At 36.4% G+C, this 25282-nt stretch overlaps 1 protein-coding gene across 3 annotated transcripts in view; it reads left to right on the top strand.

Moving 5' to 3' along the window:
* NDFIP2 (Nedd4 family interacting protein 2) overlaps nucleotides 1-25282 on the top strand; it is a 76413-nt gene that overhangs the window by 18535 nt on the left and 32596 nt on the right. For all 3 annotated transcript variants that reach the window (XM_021712959.1, XM_021712960.1, XM_008059185.1), the window contains exon 2: nucleotides 22188-22353. In XM_021712959.1, the coding sequence (XP_021568634.1) occupies nucleotides 22188-22353 (166 nt within the window). The remainder of the gene's footprint in view (nucleotides 1-22187; nucleotides 22354-25282) is intronic.

Below are 25282 nucleotides of genomic sequence, written 5' to 3'. Positions count from 1 at the left end.
CATCGGGGGCTTCCCAAATGTCAGTGTCTGCAATTTAGTTACGAAGCTGTGGCAATGGTTTAGGTAAGTGATAATAATGGCTTGGATTAGGGAGTGACATTGAGGAGAAGTGGATGGATGAATTCAAAGATGTGTGGGTATGTGTGTGTGTGTATATGCGCTCAAGTCAGCATTACTAATACTCAGAAAGGTCAATTGTGGAGGGGCAGGGTAGATTACTACTTGTGGATTTTTATTGGAGGCATCTTTTTCTTTTTTCTTTTTTTAGTCAGAGTCTCACTCTGTTATTCAAGCTGGAGTGCAGTGGCACGATCATAACGCACCACAGCCTTGACTTCCTGGGCTCAGTCCATCTTTCTGCCTCAGGCTCCCGAGAAGCTGGAACTACAGGCATGCGCCACCATGCCCGGCTAACGTTTTTGATTTTTGTCAGAGATGAGGACTCACTATGTTTCCCAGGCTGGTCTCAAATTGCTGGTCTCAAGTGATCCTCCTGCCTCTCAAAGTGCTGGGATTACTGACATGAGCCATCGTACCTCGCCCATTGAAGGCATCTTAAAATTAAAAGATACTGATTTAAATCTGGAGTTTGAATCTTGATTCTGCCTCTAACTAGGTGTGACAATTCTTCCTTACAGTTTTGTCATCTGTAAAAGGGACGATGATATCTGCCTCAGAGGACTGGTGTAGGGATTAAAATAGAGAGAGTGTGTGTGTGTGTGTGTGTGTGTGTGTGTGTGTGTGTGTGTGTGTGTAGAAAGAGAGAAAGCCTTTATTTTGTTTTATTTTTTTAAGATACCGTTTTTAATTTTAAGTACTTAGAGATATTAATATTTCTAAAAAATCCCTCTAAATAAACCATTCCCATTTTATAGATGATAAAAATGAGGCCCAAACCAATCAGAGTTAATAAATGCTGAGGCTTGGGTTTGAATCAAGAGTCTCCATGTACTTTAACTAGTATGTTGCTTCTTCCTAGCCCAATGTATGTGATTGAGGATAGGCTCACTGGCACAAATCATTATTTAATTTATGTGCATTAAATATTTCTGCACAGTGTTTTATTGACATAATTGAAAATGAAATTACTATATAATAAAATACTTTCAAATCTTTTTGCATCAGCAGTGTTTTAGTTTTGTTATCTAAAGATTTCTCTTTAGAGCAAAATATAAAGTTTGAAATTTAAATTGACAGGTTTTTCTTCTCTAAAACTATTTTGTAAATGTGTTGTATTTTGTATACTAAGGTAGCTTTGTTGAAATTTGAGTACCGTAAAGAACCAACTACTCAACTTTTCTCTGGGTAGTATTTTTGCTCTAGTTTCTTCAAAGGCCAGTGAGAGCATATGTTTGTCTTGTGCATCTTTGTTCCTATTGCAAATGAATGCGCTAATGAAATTCAGGTGTATAATTTTTTACTAGAAAATGCCAGCCAATCTTGTCAAGATTTTTTTTTTAACTTCAGTATAACAATGTTTTTATATTGACTAGTACCTTTAGAAATGTGGCATTATAGTGACCATTGTAACTTGAAAATAAGTATTATTTATACAGTAGTAAAGAAATATGAACCTTCCAAAACAAAAAGCACCAGGTCCAGATGAGTTCCCTGGTGAATTCTTTCTTAGTCTGTGTTGTACTGCTGTAACAGAATACCATAAACTGGATAATTTATTGGTTTTTTTTTTGAGTTGGAGTCTCACTCTGTCGCCCAGACTGGAGTGCAGTGGCCGCTCCCGGCCACCGCAGCCTCGACCTGCTGGACTCCGGTGATCCTTCCGCCTCAGCCTTCTGAGTAGCTGGAATTACAGGCATGAGCTACCATGCCCGGCTGATTTTTTTATTTATTGTAGAGATGAAGTCTCGCTGCCCAGGCAAGTCTCGAACCCGCGGGCTCAGGCAGTCCACTCACCTCAGCCTCCCAAAGGCGCGGGATTACAGGCTGAGCCACCGAGCCCGGCTTGGATAATTTATAAGAAAAAAATTATTTCTCACAGTTGTGAATGCTGAGAAGTTCAATATTAAGGTGCTAGCATCTGGCGAGAGTCTTTGTGCCGTGTCTTCTCTTGGCAGAGAGCAGAAGGGCAAGAGAGTATAAGTGGAAGGGGGCTGAACTCATCCTTTTTAGGAACCCATTCACACAGTAACAACATTATTCCATTCATGAGGGCAGAGTCCTCATGACCTAATCACCTCTTTAGAGGTCCCACCTCTCACATGTTGCACTGGGGATTAAATTTCCACTGCATGAACTTTGGAGGGCACATACAAACCGTAGCTCCTACCAGTAATTTAAGGAAGAAATTATTTCAATTCTCTATAATTTCTTCCAGAAGATTAAAGGAGAGGGAGTACTTCCTAACTTATTTTATAAGGCCAGCATTTTACCTTAATGCCCAAACCAGACAAGACATTATATTGCAAGAAAAGAAATCTGTAGACCAATATCTCTTATGAATGTAGATATAAAAGTTGTCTATAAAATATTAGCAAGTAACATCCAACAGTGTATAAAAATAATTATACACCATGGCCACATGGGATTTATTCCAGGTCTGCAAAGCTGTTTCAACATTCAAAAATTTGTTAATGTAATCCTTCACATCTGTAGGCTAAAGAAGAAAAATCACATGATCATATAATTGGTGTAGAGAAAGCATTTGACAAAATCCAATACCCATTCATGATCCAACGCTCAGCAATCTAGGAATGGAGGGGAACATCTACTAAAAACCTCCATAGAACAGCATATTTTGTACTTGATAGTAAGAAACTCTTAAGTTTTGTTGCTAAAAATGAGGCAAAGATACTCCCTCTCACCACTGCTTTTCAACATAATACTAGAAATTCTAGCTGATGCAATACGTCAAGAAAGGACATCAAACTTACAGACTAGGAGGGAATAGATAATAGCTATCTTTGTTTGCAGAGGGCATGATCATCTATGTAGAAAATCTGAAAGATTGACAAAAACAGAACAAATATTTTCCTGAAACTCATGAGCAATTATAGCAAGGTTACAGAATACAAGATCTGTTGTTTTCCTGTACACTAGCAAGGAACAAGTGGAATCTGAAATTAAAAACATAATATTATTTATATTAGCATTCCCCCATAAGGAAATACTTAGGTATAAATCTAACAAAATTTGTGTAAGATTTATATGAGGAAAACTGCAAAACTTTGATGAAGAAAATAAAAAAACTAAATAAATGGAAAGATATTCCGTGTTCATGGACAAGTAAGCTCAATATAGTTAAGATGACAGTTCTTCACAACTTAATCTGTAAATTCAGTGAAATCCCAATTAAAATCCCAACAAGTTATTCTGTGAATGTTGATACACAGAAATTTACATGGAGAGGCAAAAGCTTCAGAATAGCCAACGAAATATTAAAGGAGAACAAAGTTGGAGGACTGACACTTCCTTCAAGAGTTACTATAAGCTGGGCATAGTGACTCACACCTGTAATACCAGCACTTTGAGAGGCAGAGGCGAGAGGATTGCCTGAGCCCATGGGTTCGAGACCAGCCTGGGCAACATGGTGAGACCTTGTTTCTACAATCAATAAAAAAATTAGCTGAGTGTAATGGCTCATGCCTGTAGTTCCAGCTACTTGGAAAGCTGAGGCAGAAGGGTCGCCTGAGCCCAGCAGGTCCAGGCTGTGGTGGTGAGACTCCGACTCAAGAAAAAAAAAAAAAGAGATTTACTATAAAGCTGTGGTAATCAAGACAATGTGGTGATATTCATGGAAAATATAGACAAATAGATTAGGGAAACAGAATAAAGAACCCAGAAATGGATCACATATTATAGTCAAGTGATCTTGACAAAGGAGCAAAGGCAATACAGTAGAGCATAGATGCTCTTTTCAACAAATGCTGCTGGAACAACTGGACATGCACATGCAAAAAAATGAACTTCGGCACAGGCATCAATTTTCACAAAAATCAACTCAAAAGGAATCACAGATCTAAATGTAAAAGGCAGAACTCTCAAACTTCTAAAAGATAACATAGGAGGAAATACACATGACTTTGGGTCTGGTGATGACATTTCTCTTTTTTGTTTTGAGATGGGATCTCATTCTGTCACCCAGGCTGGAGTACAGTGGCACAATCATAGCTCACTAAAGTCTCGAACTCCTGGGCTCAAGTGATCCTCACACCCTCCCAACCCCAAGTAGCAGGTGGGTACCACCATGCTGGGTACCATCAGCTAATGGTGATGACTTTTTATAAAGAAAAAATTGATAAGCCAGATTTCATTAAAATGAGAAATTTCTGCTCTGTGAAAGATGCTGCCAAGAAAATAAAAAGACAAATCACAGACAGGGATTTGCAAAAGACCTATCTGATAAAAGACTATCACTCAAATATACAACGTACTCTTAAAACTGAACAGTAAGAAAGCCTAACCCTATTAAAAATGAGTCAAAAACCTTAACAGATACTTTACCAAGGAAGACAGATGGCAAGTATGCATATGAAAAGATATCTGCTCTACATCATTTTGAAATGCAAAACAACGATTAATTTATCACTACACACACACCTATTAGAATGCCCAATTCCTAAAGATGCTGGTGAGGATGGGGAGTAACAGGAACACATTCATTGCTGGTGAGAATGTATAGCCACTTTGGAACATAGTTTGGTGGTTTCTTACAAAACTAAACATACTCTTAGCATACAATCTAACAGTCATGCTTCTTGGTATTTTTACTGAAAGGAATTGCAGGCTTATGGTCCACACTGAAACATGCACACGTATGTTTATAGCAGTTTTATTTATAATTGTCAAAACTGTGAAGCATCCAAGATGTCCTTCAGTAGGTGAATGGATAAGCTGGTACATCCAAACAATGGATCATTATTCAGAACTAGAAGGAAATGCGATATCCAGTCACAAAAGACATGGAGGAAATGTAAATACATATTAGTAAGTGAAAGAAGCCAGTCCAAAAAGGCTGTATACTGTATAATTTCAACTATATGACATTCTGGAAAAGCAAAACTAGAGACAGTAAAAAGATCAGGGATAGCCAAGTGTTAGCAGGGAGAGAGAGGTGGCTAGATGGAGTACAGAGGATTTTTAGGGAATACTTTGTATGTTGTTATAATAGTGGACATTTGTAAAAACCCATAGAAACAACTCCAAGAGTGAACCCTAATGTAAACTATGAACTTTGGGTGTAATGATAGGTCAGTTTAGGTTTATCAGTTGTAACAAATGCACTGCTCTGGTTGGGGATGTTGATAATGGAGAGATTTTGCATGTGTTTAGGTTGGAGGTATATGAGAAATCTCTGTACCTTATGCTGACTTTTACTGTGGATCCAAATCTCTAAAAAAGAAAGTCTGCTAAAAAATATGATATGGTGAATCAATATAGGGGTGCTTGATTGCTAACTTTGAGAGAGAGAAACTGAAAGAGTGATAGTGTGTGTGTTTGTCTTCTGATATTCTGAAGTTATTTTGTGTTTAGATTTAACAGTCAATTTTTGAGAGTTTTTGCTTTGGCATATAACACTTCGATGGATCTGCCCTTTAACTATCATCTGTAGTGGTGTCTTGGCATTTGCTGTGCTTCCTGGATGAGTCATCAACAACAGCATGTCTAAGTAATTGATGTTACTGTATTTAGTTTTGCTTGAGTATTCTGTTCTTAGCTTTGCTGTGTTTGTTGAGGGAAGAATGAAACTTTCTGTGAAGGAAGTTAGGTGTTTCAGGCCTGCTTTTTACTGGTCTTATGACAGTTTACCAATGACAAAATATGTTGACTTTTATTTTCCTTGCTACTGTCATACTGTATTATGGCATTGCCTTATAGCTTCCAGCTGTTAGAGGCTAAAAGTTCAAAAACATTGATGAGATGGGATTTACACCTATTTCCTGCCCCCAGTATTGTACCTGGAACATATTAGGCATTTAGTAAATGTTGGATGAATGATGGATAACTGATTGACTGAATGAAAATGTGTGACTCATAGAAAATGAGACTCAAAGACATTAATAACACAATCAAGGTTATCCAGCTAATAAGTGGTAGAACTATATCTTAAATTTAGATCTCTTGGCATCAAATCATGCTGATCTTCTAAAAGTATGTGAAATCGCTGGGTGTAGTGGCTCACGCCTGCAATCCCAGCACTTGGGGAGGCTGAGGCGAGAGGATTGCCTGAGCTCAGGGGTTCAAGACCAGCCTGGGCAACTTGGCAAGACCTCGTCTCTACACTTAAAAAAAAAAGAAAAAACATTAGCCGGGTGTGATGGCACACACCTGTATCTCCAGCTACTTTGAAGACTGAGGTGGAAGGTCGAGGCTGTGGTGGCCATGAGTGTGCCACTGCACTCCAGCTTGGGTGACAGAGTGAGACTTCAACTCAGAAAAAAAACAAAGAAATATGTGAAATCAAATAAGACAGTATATCATGCTAATTTTTAAAATGACAAAAGAACGTTTGTAATAATAACTTTAACAATATTATATCGGGTTAGTTGCTTTAATACCCTTGCAAATTAAACTAAATCAAACCAATTACACACCATTCAGCTTCAATCCAGTCCTTGTGTCAGAGACAGTATCCACAGCTCTGGATTTAATTTTAGCTGAGCCTAAATTAAAGATTAAAGTTGGCAGAGGAAAATAAGGACCCCTACAAAAGAAACAGATGAATGGTCAAGGTATAGGGAATACCTTTGAAGGAAATAGTTCCCAGGAAACTAAAGAAAAACTAATAAGTACAGTCAAGTGTGTTGAATATATTAAAGATTTAAATAGTAGGACTGAAAATAGGCTTTTGGATTTAACACTTAGAAGGTCATCATTCTTAGCAAGAGATGTTTGAGTGAAAGCCAGATGGCAATGGATTGATGAGGAAATAAAAATTAGAAGTGCCGAGAATGAGAATAGTCAGATATGTATGTATATGTGTATATATATATTTTTCTTTTCAGGATGTTTCTCACTGAAGGAAAGAAGGGAGAAATGGAAATAGTTCAAAAAGCAGGAGAAAAGTCTTTATTTTTAGCTGAGGACAGGTTTTCTTCTTTTTAAAGTATGGTGTGAATAGAATATACATGTGGGTAGAGAGAAAAGTCAGTGTTGAAAAGGAAGGAGAGATTCTAATTTAAAGAAAAAACAATCCTTTGGGAGGCAGGATCTTCTCTGTACAGTTGTCTGGCATTTGGGAGCAAAGAACATAAGTTAGGATGGATGCCATAATGCTAAGTTTGGAGCTGCAGGGGAGAGAAGTTGAAGGAATTTTTGCTTGAAAGCTTATTTTCCTCTGTGAAGTAGGAAGCAAAGATTTTGACTGGGAGTTCCATGGTCGGGTTGGGAATAGGGAAAGGAGAATGGTGGAGTTGAAACACCTGCCATGGAGATGACTGATTCTGATGACCCTGCTGGATTGGAAACTTAATTTGCAGTGGCACCAACTTACATAGTCATGTGATTTGTTTTCTTCCCTCCACTCAAAGATAAGTAGAAAAACTTATCCCAAGTTAGGTCTGGATGAGGTAGATGTGGCTGAGGATAAAGGGACTAGGGGATTGAGGTTCCCGGTGAGCGTCATGCAAGTTTTTCATTTTATAACCCAGGATACATAGGATAGAAGGTAAAACAAGTGACATTGAATGGAGGACCCAAAGAATAGGCTATGTGGAAGTAAGCGCATTAGACATGTAAAGGCGAGAACATTGGGATCAAGATCCAAGATGAATGAATGTAATATTTTTGAGAAGAAGCAGTTCTAGATGGTAACCAGGTCGGGGAGTCTGTCAAGAGAGTAGCGGACTGAGGTGCTTACTGGACCACTAAATTCTGGGTATCACTTTGTCTTGGTTGGATTGTTTGTTTTGAGTTGGAGGGTCTCACTTTGTCACCCAAAGTGGAGTTCAGTGGCACACTCATGGCTCACGGCAGTCTTGACTTCCTATGCTGAGGCAGTCCTTCTGCCTTAGCCTCCCAAGTAGCTGGAACTACAGGTGTGTGCTGCCATGCCTGACTAATTTTTAATTTTTTTTTGTAGAGACGAGGTCTCACTATGTTGCCTTGGCTGGTCTGGAATTCCTAGCCTCGAGCATTCCTTACACCTTGTTTCCCAAAGTGCTGGGATTACAGGCATGAACCCACACAGCCCGACCTACTTACTGGTTTATAGATGAGATGTTAGCATAGTTTAGTTGTCTTGTATTATAGTAGGATTTAAGATTGAGGGGATAAGATTGGGAGTGGGAAGTTCGCTTATAAATCATTGTTACTCATTGGGAATGATTTGTACTGTAATAAGTATAGGGTGAGAGAGGCACCGCCAGGCTGTATGGACAGAGTGAACTTTAAGAGATCATCTTGATCTGGAATTGACAATATCCAAGAAAATGTTTCTTGTCTTCTTGTTCCCAGATAAGGGGGAGGTATGGGAGGCTTAACATTCTCATTTGAGAGGGCCTTAAAGGATGTAGTGCCATCCATGGAAAGTTGAAGTTGGATTGTGAAGAGATCACTTTGCAAAGTGGCTGAAGGTATAGAAGAGTTAATGATCATGAAGAGTTTTTAGACATAGAGTGACAATTGTTAGAAACTGAATTATAGAATTTTAAATTAATGTATTTGTATTTTATACAATGCATTATTCTATTTTTTTTACTATATAACATTTTGTTTCTTTAAATTTTATTTTAAAATAATTTTAATCTTAACAGAAAGTAGTACAAATACTGTAAAGAATCCTTGTGTGTCATTTACCCAGTATTCCCAAATGATGACATTTTACCACATTTGCTTTATGATGTTTTCTTTATATGAGTGTACATGTATCCACACATTTTTTCTGAAACATTTGAAAGTAAATGGAAGAAATGATGTTTCATTACATCTAAGCATATTAGTGTGTATTTCCTAAAAAAGACATCTTCCTATATAAGTAGAGTACAGTTATCAAAATCTCCAACACTGATGCAGTACTAAACATATTTCACTAGTTTTCCTACTAATGTCATATAATAGGCTTTTTTAAAAATTGGGATCTGATCTATGATTAGACATTATACTTAGTTAACAATCCTCTTAATCTCTCTTTACCTGAAGCAATTCTCTAATTTTTTTTTTTTTTGGTCTTTTATGACATTAATGTTTTGATCAGGTTCAGGTTAGTTATTTGGTAGTGTATCCCACAGTGTCCTTTTGGATTATACTTTCACCCATTGACTTTAGCCTTCATTGTTTATTCTTGCCTGAAATAGTTATAACTATGGTGGTTGTCAAATGGTGATTTCTTAATTTTATCTTTTTTCTGCATTTATTAATTAGAATTCTGTATGGAAGAATTTTCTTTTGCTCCCACGTATTTATATCAGTATGAATTATGGATTCATGTTTTATTCTGCAAGTTATAATCTGATACCATCATCATTTATTTTGAGGCTCAGATCATCCCAGATTTGGCCAACAGGAGCCTCTTCCATCTGCTTCTGTGTTCTTATAACATGTCTCTATCATTTTTGCACTTTCTTCTGTGGGGTATTCAGATAATGTGGAAGTATCTGACTTCTATAATTTAATCTGGATTGAAGTACTTATACATTGGGCATCAGTGGAAGAAAACTGACCAACACAACAGTTACTACACAGTAGCTTACTGCGACTGTGCTAGATGCTTAATGATCATTTTCCCACAGAATTGTTGAAAGTTTGTTAGAGTCTTTTATCAGCTGAGTGGTAGAATAAAGCAGTTAAAACATTGGTGGCATGTTGTTCATAATGTTAGTGTACCATCCTTACGATTAGAGCTCTAAAAATATATAGTATTACTGTGACAACAGAATGCCATTTTAGACTATATAGATGAAAATATAATGTGATTGATAGCTCGTTATGGCAAAAGGGCACCACGAAGAAAAATCCTGTTATAGGTAGGAAGGAAACAAAGCCCTTATGAATCATTTTGACCTCTAAACTGGGTTTCATTAGAAAATCACACTAAATGGATACATGCTGATATTACTCTATGAAATATTTCTGTTAAATGATTGATGAAAGTAACAAACATAACTATATGTGTTTATGTACCTGACTTTCTTTTCTTGTGAAGATGGCAATATATATAAAAGATCATTGCAGGATGTGGAGTCTGTGATGATCTTGCTTATCATCATTGAGAAATTTTACCAGTAAGTTTAACTATATTGTAGAAAGTTATTCCTTTATGCACAATTGAAAATCTCTTTAACATGTCACATTCTGTTCTATATTAAAAACAAAAAAGTATGTTCCTACTTTGATCCCTATTCTAGAGTACTTGACAAAAATTCAGAAAAGTTAAAAAAAAACACACCTTATAAGCAACCATGCTACCTATTTTGTCTATTAACTGTCATTTTGAAACTGTTGTCTTGTTTAAAATTGGAAAAATATATGCTTCATGTATTGACACACAATTTTGTTATTTCTTTCATATCTTACCATGAGCATTTCCTTATATTGTTATATATTCTTTCAAAATACTCATTTTAATTGGTGTTTTATATTTATTATCTTGGTAATAGTATGTTTATTCTATTTTGGACAAATATGTTTTCTCCAGTTTGTATTATTATAACATCATTGTGAGAAGCTTTGTAAAGAAATCTTTTACGTTTCTGATTAGTTCCTTAGAATATAGTATTAAAATGGGAGTTATTTGGCTGAAATGTGTGAGTATTTTTGTAGTGATTTTTTTAGAGTTATACAGTATATACTTATTTTTTTGAAATGCAGAAGTTATATATACAGAAGTAAGCAATTCAGGTACCTGCATCTTACCAACTGGGAGTAATCTATGTTAACATTTGGTAAACATCATCTTATTAATGCTTATATACAGATAAGAATAATTTTATAGTTTGCAGAATAATGCTATTTCTGCTGTTTTTAAAAAATAAAAATATGATTTTCTTGAATTTAATAACAAGGGAAAATTATTAAAAAACTGCTGAACTCTAGGTAAAGATTTTTTTCACCACAGAACTCTTAGGTTATGTAAGATTTCACTAAAATTAAGAGTTTATAAAAACTAGTAAGATATTGGAATAATTTTCAAAAACTGCGTATTTAAATTTTAGATATTAGAAATAAGTGGTACTGATCTTTCTTCTCTTCTTTCTCCAGTTTTGAGTCATATTGTTTATATTTTTGCTTTTTCAGGGCGTATAATGTTTGCTTTCTGTTTACCAGAAGTTATTTGATCTTTAGCTCTAGTCTATATTTAGCCTTGGTTCTATATTTAAATGAATTCAGTACTTACCATCCTATCTTCAGCTTTACTAGGAATTGCCAAAATTTCTAGTAAAATACCACACCTTCAGCTTTACTAGGAATTGGCAAATTGCTTTTCAAGGTGATTGGGTGAATTTATATTCTTATTAGCAATAATTTATCTCCAACTCCTCCTTTCCAACATTTAGGTTTACATCTTTAATTACTAAGAATATTTGTTCATTTTTATTGATTTATATTTCTTCTGTGTGCTATTGTTTCATGTGTTTCATCCAATAAAATTTGTTTTTCTAGAGTTAACATTTTTATTGACTTGCATAATATTGCCCCTTTTGACCTATTTTTGTTTATGTATTCTTTAACATTACACTTCTTTTTTTGATAACTAGAAGTCCTGTGTATGAATATTTGTCATTATGCTGTAAGTCACTGATGCTTCTTCCAGTAGTATATAGAGTGTCAGGCAGTTTATCCCTAATCCACTGACCTTACCTACTCTATAATTCTGTTGTGGGAGAAGGTGAACTCGTTGTGATTTTTGTTTTTGCTCTCTTTACTATTGACTGTATGGGGGCAAGGAAAAACTTTCCAATTGCCCTCTGAAAGGTTCCTAAAAAATCAGCTGACAGCCAGTTGCAATGGCTCACAGCTGTAATCCCAGCACTTTGGGAGGTGGAGGCGAGGGGATTGCCTGAGCCTACAGGTTTGAGACCAGCCTGGACAACTTGGAAAGACCTTGTCTCTACAATAAAACCAAAAATTGGCTGGGCGTGGTTTCAGCTACTTGGAAGGCTGAAGCAGAATGATTGCCTGAGCCCAGCAGGTTGAGGCTGTAGTGGCTTGTGAGTGTGCCTGTGAGAGCCGAGTGAGACTCGGATTAAAAAAAAAAAAAAAAAAGTCAGCTGACAAAAGGCAGATTAATAGGAAAAATACAATACAAAGTTATTAACATGCATATGAGGGAGAACCACTGAGTGATTTACCTTCAGCCCCCAATGAGATTCAGAGGCTTATATACCATTTTGAGATTACAGAAAGAATGAGGGCTTGGATTATGACAAAAGAGGTTATGATGGCAAAACAGTTTATGAAAGGGGGAAGAGGAGGCCTGACTGTCAAAGGTAGCTTTGTTGTGTAGACAGAATTTCACAGGTAACATCCCTCATATAGATGATGAATGTTTCCTTTAGACCTTTAAAGTGTCAGACTCTCAGTTAATCTTTCCTAGATTGGGCCAGACCTTCCAAGAAAACGTGGTAGTGTCAATGCAGATTCTCTACAGATGCAAATCTTCCCCCCAAAACATAGCTTTACGGACTTCTTTTGTTTTTAGACCCTCTGAACAGCCATTTCAAAATATGTCAAGGAAGTATGTTTTAGGGTAAAATATTCTGATTTCCTTCAGTGGTCTTATCTAGCTGTGGTAAGCAGTGGCCATCTCTAAATAGTAGTTATTGTAAAGACTTGGATAATATGGGGCTGGAATTTATGTTCTTGTTTAGGAACATATTCAATGGCCTATAGTTTCTGGAAAACAATTTTAATAAACTTTTGGGGGCAGATGTTTGCTTATTAAATTATGATGACTGCTTCACAACAGTTGAATATTGATACATGCAAATCAGAAACTTTCTGGAGAATCTGTCAAAATGTTCTTATTTAGCTTGATTAAGGAAACAGAAGAGATAAAACGTTTTATTATCAGTTACAATTATTATATTATCAATGCCTTTGTTGGATAGAATACCAGTAAATACCAGAACATTGCAATATTTTGAAAACATAAAAATGTAAATAGTTTCACAAATCTGAAAATTTTCATTTAAAATGTCTTTTGCTTAAAAAAAAAAATGAAGAAACAAACAAACCTGCATTGGAGCAGCTTTGTTATCAAGCAAATGGGGGAGGATTCATTGGGTTCAGGTGTTATTAGAGGTTAACGCTTTTCCTGTTGTGCATACCCAGGCTACTTGACTTTTAGTTGGTGGCTCTGTTATATCTAAAAGGTAACTTGACATGTTGTTATCAACAGAGCAGCCCTAGTTTAGGCTGCTTCTGTGACTACAGCTTCTCAACTTGGTGTCTAAATTATAGTCCCTAAGCCACTTAAGAAGGGGAATCTTAACAACTAGAATCACCCTGTGTTGTTATTTTTAATAAAACATAATTTGATGTAAGGCAGGTTTATCTTGGAAATTAGTTGGCTCTGTTAATAAAAACACACAATAAAAAGTTTTTTGGTGTTTCCTTAGCTGTGTTGAGTAATGGGGGCTGGGTCTGGAGGTTGGGGGGAAGCCTATCACTCTTCCAGCCTTCCTTCTTTTTTAGTCATCAGTTATCTCCCAACCATCCACGACAGTTTTGGGTATCTTCTAATTGGATCATCTTAGAATATCTTATCACCTACTTTTGACCTAGGTGTCTTGCCCAGGAGGAGAGAGTACACCCTGATAGCCAAGGAGGATTCTGGCCTATGTAGTAAGTCCGAGTCCTGAAGAAAGGTGATTTAATTCCCACCCAATTACCATAGATTTATAATGAAAGAGCGATGGAAAGGATTTTAGGGAGACAATCATGTCTACCCTAATTGTTTAACACCACAGCAAGTCACTAACAAGTATACCTCATGTTGGACCCCAAAGTCCTAAATCTGAGAGACCACCAAAGAGCCAGCTCCGATGCAAACACACAAGGGTCTTTATTCAGGCTCGAGTCTGGGCTCACGTCTACTCAGAGAGCTGAGGCAAAAACTGAGCCCAGGAGATTGAGGCTGTGAGGAGCCGTGATTGTGCCACTGCACTCCAGCCTAGGTGACAGAGTGAGACCCCAACACACACACATACCTCCCCCCCAAAAAAAGGAAGGAGGAAGAAGAAAAATAGGTGAAGGGTAGGGCAGTAAAGCAAATGGTGGTTGCATTCTTGTGAATGCTTTGATTATCATTCAGTGAATTAACATTTTACGTATGAAGAGAGGAGACAGAACCGTCAGTTATGTTGACTAGCTCTTAGCTCACGTAGCTCCTGGTAAATCTATAATTCAAAAAAGATAGAGTAAATATGGGGAAAGATAGAGTACAGGAGGAAGTCAAATAAGCTTTTGTCTCAGGGTGAGCAGAGGGATGATTTCTTGTCTCGTCCTTGTCCCGAACGTGTGAAGGTAAACTGTTAATTTACATTGTCAGAGTAAGATCCAAGAGAACTCTGATTTTAGTCATGGTCCATAATGAGGATATATTCTGAAAGATTTGGGGTACACAAGAAATTTCATTGTGAACAGTTTGTCAGGGAGGCCATCATGTGACCTTCTATCTTAGTAACTATCTGCTTGGGAACAAAAGGAAGGCAGGCAGTCTTTCTGTATGTGACTCAGTTCCCAAGTTTAATCTTCCCTTTGACATAGTGTCTTTGGAGTCCCAGATTCTGTTTTCTTTTACAGACCTATTGATAAGGAGGCATAATTGTCATATAGATTTGTAAATACATATTTTCTTAGGTGAGATCTGAGTAAGCAAAATAGAATTTTGAAGACTATATTTTTGTTGATGAAACATTTCAAAAAGTGTGTGTTATTTAATTAAAGTATTGTAAACACAACTAGTGAGTGTAGTTGTATTCAAGGAGGGAATCTTAGAATCTCGTATTTTTATGCTGTAGTTCTAGCATATGAAAAGCTGCTAATACTTTTGAAAATATAACTTTATATAAGATCTTTACCCCACCTGTTTGACTTATTTGTTCTTTAGAGGTCTTTGAGAAAAAGTCTCCAACTCCCTCTCCTTTAACTTACTAAGGAAGGTAATTACTAGCTGATAGAGACTTCAAAGTACTTGGGATACCAAGGTCATTCTCTTTAAGGCTTTCTATCTTATTATGACTGGTGACCTGTATTGTATTTTTTTTTAATTTTAACCAAAGCTGACTCAAGGGTGCTTTGGGGGACTTTTATTTTCACAGTGTTTAGCAAGACAGTCATAACCTTCACATTTGTTGAGCTCTTACTTTAGCTGGGAAAAAAGATTGTAAATGAATGATTACATAAATAAAATTGCCATTATGATCAGACCTCTGAAGAACAAGGTTAAGATTGATACATGCCAGGGGATTCCAAAGTTGGCCAAGGGGATTCTTGGCTTCGCTCATGAAATAATTCAAGAACAAGCCAACAAGGTAAAGTGGAAGGAATTTTTTGAAAAGAAAAGAGGAATAGAAAGAAAACTACTCTATAGGCAGAGCAGTACTCATATATTGCTGGGACTTCAGTTGGAAAGTGAAAACAAGTTTATTGAAATAACAGAGAGCAGGCTACTCCATAAGCAGAGCAACCTGGGCTGGTCTATACCAGGGGTCCCCAACCCCCAGGCCTGTTAGAAGCAGCCCACACAACAGGAGGTGAGCGACAGGTGAGCCAGTGAAGTTTTGTTTGCATTTGTAGCCGCTCCCCATTGCTTGCATTACTACCTGAGCTCCATCCTTTGTCAGATCAGTGGTAGCATTAGAGTCTCAGAGGAACATGAGCCCTATTATGAGCTGCACACACAAGGGATCTAGGTTGCACACTCCTTACGAGAATCTAATACCTGGTGATCTGAAGCAGTGACGCTAGTGTTGGGAGCGGCTGCAAATACAGACTAACATTAGCAGTGAAGTTTGACTGCACAGAGATTATAATAAATCAATTGCTTTCAGACCTATATCAAAACCCTATCAGTGAGTGGCAAATAAGTTGATGGACTTCAACTGTACAGCTGCATCTGGTGGCAGGCTTTAAGACTGAATCCAGCACTTATTTTAGTCTGCGTGTGGCCTGCCCATTATTTTATTTGCCACTTTCATCCATGCCTTTTTTTCCCAATGGTGAGTTGTATAATTATTTCATTATATATTACAACATAATAATAGTAGAAATAAAGTTCATAGTAAATGTGATGTGGTTGAATCATCCTGAAACTGTCCTATTCCCTTCTCCCTCTCCCCACCTCCCAATCTGTGGAAAAATTGTCTTCCAAAACTGGTCCCTGATACCAAAAAGATTGGGGACTGCTGTTTATATGAAGAACAGCAGCCACACCTCACTGGGGTTTTATTTATTTATTTATTTTATTTTTTGCGTTGGAGTCTAACTCTGTCGCCCAGACTAGAGTGCAGTAGCTGCTCCCCACCACTGCAGCCTCGACCTGCTGGGCTCCAGCAATCCTTCCGCCTCAGCCTTCCAAGTAGCTGTAACTACAGGCGCGCGCTACTATGCCTGGCTAATTTTTTGATTTACTGTAGAGATGAGGTCTCGCCAAGTTGCCCAGGCGGGACTCGAACCCGCAGTCTCAGGCAATCCACTCACCTCAGCCTCCCAAAGCACGGGATTACAGGCTGAGCCACTGCACCTGGCTGGGTTTTATTTTTATAGTTATCTCTTAATTATATGCTAAGCAGGAGTGGGTTATTCCTGGATTTTCCAGGAGTGAAGGCAGCAAGTTCTCGGAATCGAGGGCTCTTTCCTCTGGTAGAAAATCTAGCTCTATTTGTTGAGCATCACTGTTTAATGAGACAGTTTTTCTGAGCTGTTGGTTTAGAACCCTTAGGCTTTCTGCAGAGATCTCTTTTCACCCACTGTTATTTAATTCCTAGGATCCCAGGTGAGGTGGCTCACTTTCTTCTTGGATGACTTAGATGAGTAGCTTGACTCTGCTGTTTGACTTTATTGTAACTCTAATCTGTTTTCTTCTCTAAATCTGGTGTTAAATAAGGGGACACAATGATAGAGATGACTATAGGTTTTTGGAGTTTTTTTTTTAGCATCATATCTTAGAGTTTAGAAGGATTACTTGTCCTCTTCTCTAATATCTCCTAAGGACAGGAGGCTCGTTATATGTAGATTGACCAATTATTTTATCAAATTGGAACATTGTTGAGAATGAAACAAGTGGGAAAAATGCTAAATTGCGTGGAACAACAGGTATAAAGTGGAAGTTTCTTAGAAAAAAACAGGTGTGTGGTCAACCTATTAGTTATACCCCAGCCTTGCCAGATTATCACCCAAATTCCACTTGAAAATATGTGTTGTTTGACAAAAAGCCTTGTGCCATAGCTAGCTCTAATAATAAAAAAGTTTTTTTACTAAGCCAAAATTCGTCTTATTGCAACTATTAGTTCTTATTCCCAGTTCTGGTCTCCGATAATAAATGCATGATATAGTGGTATAAAAAATACATTAGCTCTTTAGAGAACCTTTTTTGTAACAACTTTAAAAATGGCTTATTAATTTTTTTAAACAAAAGCTTACAGCTATCTCCTTGTAGTTGCAATTTGTGCCCAAATTAAAACAAAAAATAAACAAGAAGGTAAGAAAAAGGTCATATTGTTGGACAAGCCACCAGACTCTGCTTCTGGGCACTGCCTGCCAGACAGCACTTGATAGCACATCCACACATTCTCATCTTGGTACTTTGAGAAAACAATCAATGAGGTCTCTAACTTCTCAAAAGCAAAGCTTCCAGTTATTAAATTAATATTTTATCATCTTAAGTTAGAATGAAGGGTTATATTATAGGAGACATGCCAATAAAAGTAAAAGAAACAATAATTTATACACTGAAAGGTTGTACTTCAGCTAGAGTTAATCATAATGCTTATAGTTTTCTTATCTTTAAAAACTATTCGTTATTTATAAGAGTAAAGACTAGCTACAGATATGACAAGGTATCATCTTGTCATTTTTTGTCCTTTGGGCAAAAAAATTGTGGTTCATTTAGTATGCAACTTGTCACCACCCTGGTTGTTATGTTAAATACATATTTTAGTTTTCATGTGCTATATTGCCCACATTTTTTCCTGGAGTTTCATTAGTAGGAACAGCTGGAACGATGGCTTTTGACATGATGAAGGAATAGGGTCACAGAGGCTAATTCATCACTCTGTACAAGCAGATCCTCTCCTCTCACCTCTTTTTTTTTCTGTTTAGGTGATTGTTACATAATGTAAAATAGAACGATTAGATAATACGATTAAGGGAAATTATTCTCAAATAGTATTGTCTAATTTGATAAATGTGGTTTGATTTGAACCCTTGCGATGGATTTATTCAAAAGGCGAAGTTGGTTAACTTACAGAGGCAATTTTATTACTTGTAGAGATGTTAAAATTACAATATTGCATAGCAGTGTTCATTGTATATCATAATCTTGTACAAGTAAAACTATAGGTGTTAGGTAGGGCAGTTGAAATAAACTCAAGTATGTTTACAGATTCCAAAGTTTTACTTCAGAACTCATATGTAAAAGTGTTTGTAGTTATTCTTTTCTTTGTAGTTATCTAAGTACATTTTAACAGGTTTTTAAAATGAGCTGGTCATTCTTGGAAGCACATTTGCACATTTATGTATTTGATACGGTCCTGAGTGTTCATGTAGGAACTGGAGGAGAGCTGTTTGTCATATAAAATTTTTTCTTTAATGAAGTTCATTTTATCTACATTTTCAGTTTTAGTAGGAGATGTGGAAAAATGGTTTTCTCTTTCTTCTGACACCTTCATTATTAATTATTTGGTATTACCAAGTAAATATCTGTACTTTACTTTTTATTTGCCTTACCTTGCTCATCTATCATTTTTGCACTTAAAATATCATCAGCTAAAGATTGAGGAATTCTCCAGGGCACTATGTGAGGAAAAAATATGGGAAATGCTTTGTAATGCCAGGTGCAAAGGGTTGCTGTCAAGAGAGTAGTCATTTAGTGCCTGTTTGGAGAAGTGCTGCAAGCAAATGCAGAGCTCATAAAACTCACAGGCATGAAGTTCAGTGATGACTGTTGGGTCACAGAATTCAATTTCTGTGAATTGATTTTATTATATAATCCTTAGTGTTATGACATGTGGAAAGAGTTATCTTGGTAACTTGATAATAACTTTAGGTATCTTTTTGAGTTTTTAAAGTTATAATACATTTATTAACTTACACAAAATGTTTTGCTGGTGTGATCACTTACCAAGACATATGGAAGCAGCACTGCAGTAAGGTGACCTCTTGTTTCACTTTGCATGTATATTTTTTTATTCTTTAGAGGCAAGTGAGTGACTACTGATTGAATTGTTAGAGAGTAACACATACTTTCTGTTTTGAGTTCATGAAATTAAATGTACTAAATAAAAAGGAAGAAGGAGACACTAGTATTTACTAAATGCCTTCTGTAGGTTAGTTAAGTTAGATGCTTTCCAAGTACTATTTTACAACCCTATGAGGATTTTTGACTGCATTCAGAACTTATAGGTGAACAGTGAAGCATGGAGAAGATAAATTTATCCAAACTCCTAAAAGAGCAAGAGTTTGCATGTTGTTCTTTCAAAATTCCAAAATTCTTGTTCATTTTGCTACATTACAACATTCAGATTTGTATGCATACTGGCTCTGTGACAAAATTTATTTGGGGGATTATTTGTGACATTAAATTTCTTAAAGTAACAAGAATAAATTAAGATGTGAAAATTAAATAAAAATGGAAACTGGTAGTTTATTTTCAAACTGAGATGCTAGTTTTAAAAGTAGCAAAACACCCTATTCAATAAATGGTGCCGGGAAAACTGGCTAACCATAGGCAGAAGAATGAAACTGGATCCCTATCCCTCACTATGTACAAAAACTAACTCAAGATGGATTAAAGACTTAAATGTAAGACCTCAAACTATAAAAATTATAAGAAAACCTAGGAAATGCCCTTCTGGACATGGGTCTAGCAATGAATTTATGACTAAGTCTTCAAAAGCAAATACAGCAAAAACAAATATTGGCAAATGGGACCTAATTAAAGAGTTTCTGCACAGCAAAAGAAGCTATCAACAGAGTAAACAGAAAACCAACAGAATAGGAGAAAATATTTGCAAACGGTACATCCAACAAAGGGCTAATATACAGAATCTATAAGGAACTTAAACAAATTGACAGGAAAAAAACAAATATCTCCATTAAAAAATGGGCAAAGGACATGAACATTTTTCTAAAGAAGACATGCAAGCAGCCAAAAAATATATGAAAAAATGCTCAGCATTACTAATCATCAGATAAATGTAAATCAAAACCACAGCAAGAAATCATTCAGAATAACTTTTATTAAAAAGTCAAAAAACAATGGATGCTGGTGAGGTTGCAGAGAAAAGGGAACACTTATACACTGTTGTTGAGAATGCAAGCTAGTTCAAGTACAGCCCCTGTGGAAAGCAGTTTGGAGACTTCGCAAAGAGCTACAAATAGAATTACCACTTGACCCAGCAATCTCATTACTGGGTATATATCCAAAGGAACATAAATTGTTTTTCTGAAAAGATACCCGAGCTCATATGTTTATTGAAACATTGTTCACAATAGCAAAACCATGGAATCAACCTATATGCCCATCAGTAGTGGACTGGATAAAGAAAATGTGGTACCTATACACCAGAGAAGCCATAAAAAAGAATGAAATTATGTTCTTTGCAGCAACATAGATGCAACTGGAGGTCATTGTCCTAAGCAAATTAACCCAGAAGCAGAAAACCAGTACCACATGTTCTCACTAATAAGTGAGAGCCAAACATTGGGTACACATGGACATGAAGGTGAGAACAGACACTCAGGGACTCTTAAAGGAAGAAACTACCTATTTGGTGTACCATACTCACTATTTGGGTGATGGATTCAATAGAAACCTAAACCACACAATATATACCCATGTAACAAACCTGCTCCTATACCCCCGAATTCAAAAGAAAAAAATTATAATAAGGCCTCTATTTCAAATATATTTAAGGATCAATTATAATACCTTCTTGATGAGTCACTTTTTACAGTTTTGTTGCCATTGGCTCATATCATGTTACTGGGTCTTCTTTTTTTTTTTTTCTCCCCAAGTTAGTATCTTACTCTGTCACCCAGACAAAAGTACAAGTAGCACGACTATAGTTCACTGTAACCTCGAACTCTTGGTCTCAAGAGATCCTACTGTCTTGGCCTCCCAAGTAGCTAGGCCACACCCAGCTAATTAAAAATTTTTTTTTGTAGCGTGTTGCCCAGGCTGGCCTAAACTCCTGGCCTCAAGTGATCCTCCTTTCTTGGTACCCAAAATGCCGTGATTATAGGCATGAGCCACTGCACTTGGCCTTTTATCATATTCCTCTGCCTACATATAGTTATTACCAATTCTTAAAGAGTGACTGTTTCAAATGTTGCTATAAATGAAGTAAAGAATGTGTAGCCATACTCTTCGTAGCCACTGTGATGTTTGGCAAGTTACTTCAAGTCTCTGTACTTCCTAGGTTGTTTTATTTTTACTTTATTTTATATTTTTTATGTATACTATATTTTATTTCTATTTTATTTTGTTGGAGATAATAACAGTCTGTACCTTGTAGGTTTGTTGTAAGGGTAAACGAGTTAAATGATTACAAATCTTAATATATTAGCATTTAGTGAATGTAATGAAGAACATTTTCTAGATTTTTTTATACACATTGACTCATTTTGCTTTGTAATTTTTTATACTTAGGAAAACCTATGTAGAATACTACACATTTTAAGAATGTTTATAAATTTTTATTGTTTCATTGGGTCAGTTTTCATTTCCAGTTATTCTAGATTCAAATATAGTAAATCTGGTGTTGTGGGTATGATATTAGGATTTTTGCTTTTCTCTGTAGTATGTAGTAACTGATACGTGGTAAACCCTTGATATCTGTTGTAGGATTACATGAGTTTGAATTTGAACTTCATTTTTATTGTAAAAAAACTATCAAAATTCTAAACTTATTAATGACTGATATGTTCTTTTACAATTTTGTTCTTTTTAAAAAGCCATTTTATTTTGTGTTTGGCTGAAAAGTGATCCTTTGAGACAATCTTTTAAAATTAGCTTAAATTGTTTTAAAAGGGTAGTATTACAGTAAGTTTGTCTTTTGTTCTCTTAGCTTCACAATGAAGAGGATAATTCAGAATCATCTGCTATAGAGCAGCCATCCACTTCAAACCCAACACCACAGGTTATGCATCCTGCTCCTTCAACACCAGCACTTGAGACGGACTCTTCTCCTCCACCCTATAGCAGTATTACTGTGGAAGTACCTACAACTTCAGGTATGAAACAGCTAGTAATGTTTTTAATAGTTCAGTTTTTTGGAAAGTATGGTATGGTGTCATTATCCAGTCTGCTAATGGACTTCTAAACATACACACATGCGTATATAGACAGAAATGTATACACATATACATGCATGTGTGTGTGTGTATGTGTAACATACTTAACGTAGTCAAAAAACAAGGTGTTACTACTGAAGAGTGTGAGTGAGAACATGGTGAGTATGTGTGACTGAGGTGAAGAGAATACATAGTGTCATCCCATATGGTAATAATTCTTGAATATAGGGCAGTAATTCTTGTTTGCCACTGTTCATCTTATTCATATCCTCCTAAGACCTAATCTATTTCTCTGGCTGCAATTTTTATTTACCTAGCATGCTCAAGTAGCCGTTTTGATGACTTCTTTTTATACTATTACGATTTTGTGTTTGATTTATATGATTGGTGGAATGTGTATGCTATTATAACTTCTCCAAGTAGTCTAATAACTTTTAAATAACTTGTCTAAATATTTTACATACTCATTATGAATCATTTATCTTAAAAATCAGTTATTGAAAAGCATCAGAAAAAAACCCACTAAAATATTTCATCTTTCTTATTTCTTATTCTGTAATTAACGTCATGTTTCTCTTAAATGCATACCAACTTTCTCTGGTTACAACTTTTTCATTTGGAATGTGTAAATAGACCCAATGTTTCTTCCATCAAATTCATTTACTTTTTTTACTCAGTTGCTGAAAATCATCTTTTTCATGAAAGTATTCACACTAATTATATTAATATATGCTTACCCCTTTTATTTGTATATCATGTTTGATTGATATGCTTGTTCAGTACTCATTTTCATGCACAGTTTTTATATTGATATCCATCAATTTTATTTGTCTTTGGCAGTAAGATTTAATAGTTGGTTTGGTGATTGTTAAATTTATTATATGCTAAATTTTCTTTATTATTTTACAAGTTTCCATAATGTGGGTTACACTTTAAGAACGGAAATGAGTTATTTTCCTGATTTTATCCATGTTTGAGTAATGAAATATGCTCATTTTAAGAGTGAAGTTATGCTTTCCTTGTTATTGCTACCATTGTTATTGCTGTGTAACAAGCAACTCCAAATTTAATGGAATAAAATAGCGACCATTTATTACTATTAATTCTTATGGTTCTGAAGTAGACTGAGCTCAGCTATACTTTTCTCTCCCAGAATCTCATGTGATTGTTGTCTGATAGTGACTGGAGCTAGAATCATCTCGAAGGTTTCCTTTTTTACGTGCTTGGTGCTTGATGCTGGCTTTAGCAAAGTTTTCAGCTGGGGCTATTGGCTAGGACACTTGTATGTGGCCTTTGTTTGTGGCCTAAGCTTGCTCACTGGGGGGTGGGTTTCAAGACCAAGCATTCTGAGAGAAAGCCATTTGGAAGCTTTATCAACTGTTATGATAGTGCCTCAAAAGTCACATGGTATCACCTATGCCATATTTGGTGTGTTGGAAGTGAGTCACTAAGTTTAGTCCTGATTCACGAGGAGAGGAATTAATCTCTACTTCTTGATGAGAAGAGTTTTAAAGAACTTGTAGGCTAACTTTTAAAACTACCATGTGGATTGCCTGATCCCATGGGTTCGAGACCTGGCTGGACAACTTGGTGAGACATCATCTCTACAATAAATCAAAAATTAGCCGGGTGTGGTAGCGTGCGCCTGTAGTTCCAGCTTCTTGGAAGGCTGAGGCAGAAGGATCGCCGGAGCCCAGCAGATTGAGACTGTGGTGGCCAGGAGCGTGCCACTGCACTCCAGTCTGGGTGACAGAGTGAGACTCCAACTCAAAACAAACAAACAAAAACTACCATGAGTACATACTTCCTCTTCCCTTTACTGGCAAAGCTTCTCCTTCTACCCTTCCCCATTTCAAAAAATGGCTTCAATAGGTCAGAAACCTTGGAATCTTTTTGGGACCTGATCATAAAATTACAGTAGTTCCCTGCTTATCCAAGGGGAGATAAGTTCCCATACCTCTAGTCTAGTGGATGTGTGAAATCATGGATAGTACTAAACCCTATATATACTCTATTCTTTTCCTACATAGTATATTCACACTGTGTATATTTATGCATATGTATACACTACGTATGTATGTACATGTGTATACACTGTGTATGTACATATGTGTACACTATGTATACATATGCATATGTACATACATTCCTACATACATACCTATGATAGCGTTTAATGTATATATTAGGCATAGTAAGAGATTATCAATAATAATAATAGAGCAATTAAACAACCTACTATAATAAAAGTAATGGGAATATAGTCTTTTCTCGCTGTCTCAGAATATCTTGTTGTACTTAACTCAGCCTTCTTGTGATGATGTGAGATGATCAAACCCCTACATGATAAGATGAAGTGTGGTGAGTATTGTAGACACTGTGATAGTGTTAGACTACCATTGACCTGACAGTCCATCAGGAGATACGTCTGCTTCAGGTGATCCTAGATCGTCAAGCCATTGACAATGTTGATGGTTGTGGATCCCCAACAGTTGAAGGTTGGTGATAGATTGGATTAGGATAAAGGGGTTAAGAATGGTGCCATGGTGATACTGAAATAGGAGCAGGTTTGGACTGAAGGTCAAAGTGATTGTTAGCCATGTTGAATTTGAGGAGCCTTTAAGGACTAACAAGGAGATTTCAAATAGTGATAGCAAATAGACTCATATCAAATATGAATCTAAATTCCAGAGGAGACGTTTGGACCAGAAATAAGGGTTTGTGAATGTATTGTGCATAGTTGGCAGTTGAATTCTTAATGTACAATGAAATAGCAGGGGGAGCCGGGCTCGGTGGCTCAGCCTGTAATCCCGCGCCTTTGGGAGGCTGAGATGAGTAGATTGCCTGAGCCTGCGGGTTCGAGACCCGC

The sequence above is a fragment of the Carlito syrichta genome, unplaced genomic scaffold (genome assembly GCF_000164805.1).
Source record: "Carlito syrichta isolate Samal-C Ts95f unplaced genomic scaffold, Tarsius_syrichta-2.0.1 Scaffold303785, whole genome shotgun sequence".
Classification (NCBI taxonomy): domain Eukaryota; kingdom Metazoa; phylum Chordata; class Mammalia; order Primates; family Tarsiidae; genus Carlito; species Carlito syrichta.
The sequence above is the reverse complement of the archived record's forward strand: the minus strand, read 5'-3'. Positions and strand labels throughout refer to the sequence as shown.